Source organism: Parus major, chromosome 8, assembly GCF_001522545.3.
Source record: "Parus major isolate Abel chromosome 8, Parus_major1.1, whole genome shotgun sequence".
Lineage (NCBI taxonomy): Eukaryota > Metazoa > Chordata > Aves > Passeriformes > Paridae > Parus > Parus major.
In genome coordinates, this window is record NC_031777.1 from 16786604 (window position 1) to 16793749 (window position 7146).

The window sequence follows — 7146 nt, forward strand, 5'->3', positions numbered from 1 at the left end:
CCTGAGGGAATGGCCTGAAGCTGAGTTGTGAGGTTTAGGTTGGATATCAGAAGTTTGTTCACCCAGAGGGTGGCTGGGCACTGGAACAGCTCCCCAGGGCAATGGAACAGCACCAGCCTGAGTTCAAAATGCATTTGGACAATGCTCTCAGGCATAGGGCGTGACTTTTGGGGTTTCCGGCACAGGGCCCAGAGCTGGACTTGATGATCTTGTTCTGTCTCTTCCAGCTTGGTATTTCTGCTGGTTTTACAGCCATGACATCTTGATGTCTGATTTTGTCAAGTTAATAGACTAAGTAAGAGTTGTTCTCAAACCTGGTTGGTTTGAGATGCTGAAGGAACTGAGTTGTTTCAGAGCAACTGGTGTCTGACTTGGCTGGTATACTGGGCTTCTTTAGATCTGACATTCAGTGGTCTCAAAAGACTGCTGGACTACTGCTGTTTCACTCACATAAATGGAGTCCATTCTGTTTGAAACTGCCATTTGTTAGGAGGTGAAGTAGTTCATGTGTGTGTCCCAGCTGGATTCCCATCTGGGCAAATGTGTTCACCCCACCTTTGAATTTCTTCTGACTAGAAAATGAAAACTTACAAAAACTTGTGTAATGTTTTCCTCCTGGATGGTTGTTACATTCCATCCCATAAGTGGTTATACTTCAAGACAGATGAAGTTGCTTATGTGAATGGTGCCTTGGGGTCTTTCAGGATCTTCTCCAATATAAATTGTGTACATAGAAATCATAGCTGTGTAGTTTTTTGGGGGGAACCATAGCATAGTGGATGCCATCTATTCAGTTTCCTGGTGTTTGGTCTTTACAGCATGATAGATGCTTATTGTATCATTCTGTTGGTTGGAGTCCTTTTTTTTTGCAAAATTTATATTTTCTAGACACCAAGTCTCATTGCAGTTCAATGCAGTTTAGTTGTCTATGCATTGGAGTGCATTTCTGTGTACCTCCAAAGTTAGCTTTATGTTACTGCTTTCACTGTGACACCTCCCTGTTTCTTGTGCTGTTTTATTTGTGGCTGTGTAATATGCAGGAAACAACTGAAGGTGAAAACAGGGGCATGTCTACATGAAAGAAACTGGCTTGAGGCAGAGCAGCTGGTAAAACTATACAGCTTTCTCTCGCTGTGTGCTGCGCACTTGGAGCCCTGCATCGAAATAGTTTCACTGATTAAACAAGTGAGATAAATTGTGCACATGCATTTCTGCAGGATCAGCTCAGAAGGGCAAGCATCTGGCAAGAGTAAGCCTCTGGTGTGACACATTTAACTGCTTCTGTGTTGGTAGGTAGGTTTGACTTCCAGCCATGAATGACTGCCCACTTCAAACTGTTTTGTCAGTCCTGAAGACGTGTGAGGGATTCCTGCAAGTTCAGTGGACTGGAAATCCTCCTGCAGCAATGCCACTGATCACAGGGTCACTGCCCGTTGCTGCGTAGCCCAGTGGCTCCGCACGAATAGCGGGGAGATGGGTCTGTTCCCGGACAGCGTCAGCTGGAGGCTCGGGCAGCCCAGGGGACTGATCTGCCGTGGGCTCTGCATTAATTGATGTGTGGATAAGAGATTCTCGCAGCCCCACGAGGGTTCAGCAGTAGCTCAGTTGTCCCACTGTCAGTGTGATACCAGCTTTTCCTCCACCTGCTGCCGCTTCAGGAGAGCGAGCTGGCGGCATCCCACAAGGACTTAGTGTAGTCATAGTAGTCTGTCTGTGTGTTCCAGCTTTTGTTTCCGGTCATGGAGCACTTATGGAAGCTGAAACTTTGTCTTCACTGTGTTGCTTTCAATAGTAGGGAAGATTTTATGTGTAACCTTAGTATTATAGCGCTTACCACCATCAAGCTCTCCTAAATAAGCGCGTGAGATACAAGGCTACGTTCCTTCCATCCTAAACCTGTAGTGTGAGAAACGCTCCTTGTGGCGGCAGCACCGCATTCGGCCGAGTGCCCCGTCCCGGTGCGCTGTGACAGTGCCAGCAGCTGGGAAGGGCAGAAGGAGAGGGGACAGGCAGAATGGCTGGGGCAGGGCTGCTGGGGAGGGGACAGCGCTGAAGGCTGAGGCAGTGCCGCACTCCCTCCTGCCGTGTGCGGACTCCCCCGGCTCTGCCCAGCTCCAGGGAGCTCCACACGGTGCTGCTGGCCTCAGTTAGGGCTTGAATTTGCTCCAAATGCACAGCTTTTTGTCACATACATTATTTATCACGTTCCTAACTCCTCATCTCCTAGTATCCCTCTGGAAGCAGGATATTGATATTTTATGTTTTGACAAGAAATGCAGTTATAGTTGTGCTTATTACTTTACCTGTAAGCCCTGGTGCTTCACTTCATGGAACATGAGCTTATAATCCTTTATATATCCACACCTACTACTTAGGGGTATTTTTTATTCTGCTGGAATAACAGAGGATGTAAAGGTTTCAAAGCAAGTGCAAAGATAGCACACAAAAAATGACAGTGATTCCTTTTAGAGTGTTGTAAAAGTAGTTTTGCCATGTAATTGTAAAATGCAGAAGAGAAGAGAGGAGTATATGGATGATGACCAGTTGGTGTGACAGCCCCACTTCAGAAGACTTGCAGGTATTTTTAGTGAGATTTGTTCTACTCTTTTTTTATCAGGATAACTTCACTTAGTATATTTCACTCTTCTGTTTATCTGTCCTGCCTCTGCAGCCCTTATTCTCCCAACAGTACATTTTCCAGTGAGCAGGATACAGAAGCAGCCCTTAACACGGAAAAACCAAAGCGCAGGTTGCAAACCCCGGGGCCTGGCTCGAGCCACGCTTCAGGCAGAGTCGGCAGAGCCGTGGTTTGTCTTTGTTACAGCTGGGTCTCTGTGTACAGTATAGTCACACGTCCCTGTGATTTCTGGGGAGCTGTTACTTGCGTTGGAGTGAAGATGGATGTCATTCAAGTGTGGGTGACAGTGGCGATGGCGAGGAATGCGCCTGCAGCTGCTGGGTGTCTGGGAGCAGTGTATCCTCTTCCTCTCCCGACAGTAAGCCAATGTGTAAACCTGATGGTTTCTCAGTGAGCAGCTGATGTAGTAAAGTGTTCAGTGCTAGATCTACATAGGAGCCAAACAAAAGCGCTTCCTTGCGTTTTACTCTTCTGCTGTCAACAAATACTGTGCAGACAAGTTTAGGTACAGCTGAGACTGGTGGCCAGGTGGTGAATTCCAAAACAGCTCAACTTTTGAATGCCTTCAGGGAGAAAACCTGACTGAGCAGAAAAGAAGGAAGGCTGTAATTTCTCAAAGCATTAGCTGCCAGAGATAAGCTTCTGAGATATTTGGCTGATTATTTTATTGAGATATTTATGTCTAATTAATAAAAAATTGACCCTTAACCAATTCTGCATGTAACTAATGACACTGGATGACACTTCACAATTCTAAAACCTCAAAATCAGTCATTTTTTTTTTTATTTTTTGATTTATGAGCAATATCTTTCTTACTAAAGATTGTGGGAGAATATTTTGACAGAGAAGTACCCACACAAGAAGAAAATAATACCCTGTTGCAGGTTTCCTGTCACTCTTGTCTGTAGCACAGCTTTAGGCTAACCAGAAGCGTACAGTGTTGGATTCTTTCTCATATCCTGCTCTAGTTCATTTCTTTAAATGTCATCTTTTTACTGCATGCCACCAAGCTCCCTTGCTTAGCTAAATGTCATCTGTGTGCCACAAAATAAAGTATAATTGCATTTTTAAGAAGTGGGAAAGGGAAGTGAGGAAAAGAGTAGCTCCCTTGCTTTCTACTCTATGGGACAAGTACTTGAAATTCCTCACATTCTTCTCTTGTTAACAGTATGTTTACTTTTCATCACTGTGTTATTAGGATTAACAAAAGTCATTGCTTCAAGCTCATTTAATTTGAATTTAGTGAAAGCAGACTACCTCCTGCAGCCTGTAGGAAGCATTCCTCTGCCATAGAAATGTATTAATTTGCAAAAAGCAGCCACCAAAAAACGTGAGACCTGATGACCGTTTTCACCCCAATGTTCAACATCACCGTGCATGCACTGCATTCTAATGAAGTACCTTATGTTGCAAATTCCAGGACAGTTTGAATAATCTGACAGTCTAATTAACATTTCAGTCTATCAAAGATTTGCATTCAGTGCCAAGAAGCTCTTTCTATGTATGCTTTCTAGAGCATGGGGTTGCAGACAGCAGACACCCCTTCAAAACATCATTTATCCAAAGAATTAGACTTGGCTACTTAATCCATTTCCACATCTGCAGTAGAACTTGCTTAACTTTCAGAGAATCCAAACTTCAGAATTCAGAGTTTTCATAGAAACCTCTTGCATGTGCTGTATTTAAGCCTGTAGCCTATCAGAATGCTCTACTAAGAGTAGTTAGGTAAATATTTCTTTATTAAATGATTAATTCCATAAATAAATTCTTTTAATTCATTGAATATAAAATTAAAATCATTTACAACTTATTCCAGTATTACAGGGGCTGGAAGGGGTAAAAAAAACTCAGAGGAAACAAACAAACAAAAAGCTACAGTTTGATAAATAAAATACTCAGCTTTAAAACAACTGATTTCTGTTTGCCCTTAAACTACAGTTGGTACATAATAGCTGCCACTGTGAACACCCCACAAGTGCCCACCTCAGGAAGGAATGTAACTTCCAACTTAGTTGGGAGAGGGTGGGAGAAGATTGAAGGGAGGGGGAGAAGCATAGTGTTAAACTGAACAGGATAGAAAAGTTTCTGTAACCGGAACAAAACATTAATCTGATCACTTACAAACAGAAAACAGTATATAATTAGATAAGGTGCTCCAAAAAGAAGCAGTAAAGTTGCTCCAGTATTATGAAGCTTTAAGTATGATTAAATCTCTGTTGCATTAGTGTCCAGTTGCACAGTGCACTCCTGTAACATCTCGATGTTGCCCTCAAATGGGCAAGGCAACACTTTCATCAAAGGTCCTTTCTCCATGGCTGGGTACTTCAAAATTCTGTTTTGCATCCCACCCCCAACACAACTTAGTCCCTAAATTTATGAATGTCGTTGACTAGTCTGTAGTAGGGATAGGCTTCATTTGCATGTGGACAGTTGTAGTTGCATCGGCAGGACTGGATCATCATGACGCTCTTGGTGAAGGTTTCCCCATCATCGCAGCGGAACCTGACCTTGACAGTCCTGGTCTGCTGGGGTGTGCAGCACCTGCCATCCACGCAGGAGCCACAGTACTTGGGGCGGTACTTCTTCACACTGGAACATCCAGCATAAGTAAACTTCACCGGGGAGGGGGACTTCCTTGTCTTGGTACATTTCTTTCCCTTCTGCAAAGGAAAGGCAGTAACATTGTTAGCAGGAGATGCTTTTCCAGCCTTTACCCCCTACCTGAAGCAGCATAGAGAGAAGAGAAACACCAGAGGAGTCTGTATTTACCTTAAGGGAGGCATAGCTGAGCTGGCCACATGGCCTCACTTCACATATCCTGGTCTCTTTGATGAGCTTGCAGTCAGGATTGTCGTTTGTCACCCTTGTGGAGATGCCAGTTCCACACGTCTTTGAGCACTGGGACCAAGAGGTTGTTTGCACAATGCATTTGGGATTCTCAAAAGTTCGGCTTTGTGGCTCGGACCCAAAAACTGGGGGGAAAAAAAAAAAAAGAGGGGTTAGTCTAAATAAATTCTCTCACTAGGTTTCTTTCTTTCCCTTGGGGTCTAAGGAGTCATTTAGGCACTGTCTGGCCTCATCCCCTTAACTGTCACCCAGATAAATCCACACTCACCAGGTAGCATTTTCAGGCCTCCCTTCACAATGGCAATTAGCTCATTGTTCCTGGTTAATTCGCCTTCGGAATCATCCGGACCAAACTCTTTGCTGAAAAAGCCTTCCAGCTCCTCCAGCGCATCCTTGCTTTCGTCACAGACCCACTCCTCGCAGCACTGCCCGGGCACTTTGACCAGCCTGGGGCTGGAGCAGCCCAGGTTGGGAAGAGAGAGTTCCTGCGGGCAGAGCGGGATGCAGCCCACAGCTCCATCTATGCACGTACACTGGTGTTTACAGTTCGGCTGGAAGCTCTCGCCGTTCTGGTAGATTTTGGAGTTATATTCACACGGTCTTCCCTCGGACTGTGCTGCAGAGACCAACAGGAAGGGAAAGAGGGGAGTGAGCGGCGGGAATCGCTGGTTTAAGCACAGGTATTTGCTGGTCTGTTAAACTCAATGTACGGCGGAGCTCCCTACAACCCCCCGGGGACGCGGGGCCAGAACAATAACTTAGTCAGGAATCACTTTTCCTTATGTGCGTTTAGCGGAGCCCAGACATACTGAATCGCATTCCAGACTGCTGAAGTCATGTGCCTTTCTGCCAAGCTACCGACAACAAAGCATAACCATACATGGGCTCGAAATTACCGAACCCCGGCACCGCGGGGCGCGGGGTCCGTCCCGGGGGAGCGGGGTCGCCGCTTACCTCTGCAGATGCCCTTCAGGGCGGCGGGGCTGGCCCCGAAGTTGCACTCCAGCCCCTTGGTGTGGTCGCAGGGCTGCGATCGGCTGCAGTCCTCGTTCAGCTGCTTGGCGCAGACCTTGCAGCAGCCGCAGCCGTCCGGCACCAGCCCCACGCCCGGGGCGCACTGCGGCGCGGCCGCCGGGCACTGGCACACGGCGGGGCAGGGTGAGCCCAGAGCCTGCGGAGAGGAGCGGAGCGTCCGGTGAGCGCCGGGAGCCGACCGGAGCCACACGACCCGCCTCCTCTCCCTCCCTCTCCCGGACCGCGGCAGGACCCGCGGCACTTACCAGGCGGGCCAGGCAGAGGAGAGCGGCCGCCAGAGCGGGCCGGGTGCCCGCGGAGCCCATGTCCAGCGCCGGTGCAGCGGGAGCCCGTGGGAGCGCAGAGCGGGAGCGCGGCCGGCGCGGTCTGAGGCGGCGGCGGGCGCCACCGCCTTATATCCTTATATAGGGCGCGGGGCCGCCGCGTGCGCGGCGGCGCTGACGTCGCGCGTTCCGGGCCGCGGCCGCGTCCAGCGCTCGCGGCATCCCAGGAATGCGGCTGGCGCGCGCCGCGGCCGCCCCGCCCCGCCCGGCTCCCGGCACCGCGGCCGCCGGCGCTGCCGCGGGGGTCCCGCCCCGGCCGGGCCGCGCGGGGGGCGCCCAGGCCTCTCCCCGTGACGCGGGCT

The 7146-nt window shown here is 48.6% G+C and overlaps 1 protein-coding gene across 1 annotated transcript; it reads right to left on the bottom strand.

The window, feature by feature from the left end:
- Nucleotides 1–4360: 4360 nt before the first annotated feature.
- On the bottom strand, nucleotides 4361–6887 carry CCN1 (cellular communication network factor 1). Its single transcript, XM_015636980.3, has 5 exons — nucleotides 6767–6887; nucleotides 6441–6657; nucleotides 5755–6102; nucleotides 5409–5611; nucleotides 4361–5299 (listed from the first exon to the last, which is right to left on the bottom strand). The coding sequence occupies exons 1-5, from the start codon at nucleotides 6824–6826 to the stop codon at nucleotides 5000–5002; spliced, it is 1128 nt and encodes a 375-aa protein (XP_015492466.1). The 5' UTR covers nucleotides 6827–6887; the 3' UTR covers nucleotides 4361–4999.
- Between the last annotated feature and the right edge of the window lie 259 nt (nucleotides 6888–7146).

What these genes read in the sequence shown, in the direction of transcription:
- CCN1 (XM_015636980.3), bottom strand. Translation starts at nt 6,826, where the DNA reads ATGGGCTCCGCGGGCACCCGGCCCGCTCTGGCGGCCGCTCTCCTCTGC. An exon ending in CCTGAAGGGCATCTGCAGAG is followed by an intron (nt 6,103 to 6,440) that starts GTAAGCGGCGAC and finishes TGGTCTCTGCAG; the next exon opens with CACAGTCCGAGGGAAGACCG. An exon ending in AGGCCTGAAAATGCTACCTG is followed by an intron (nt 5,612 to 5,754) that starts GTGAGTGTGGAT and finishes TTTTCCCCCCAG; the next exon opens with TTTTTGGGTCCGAGCCACAA.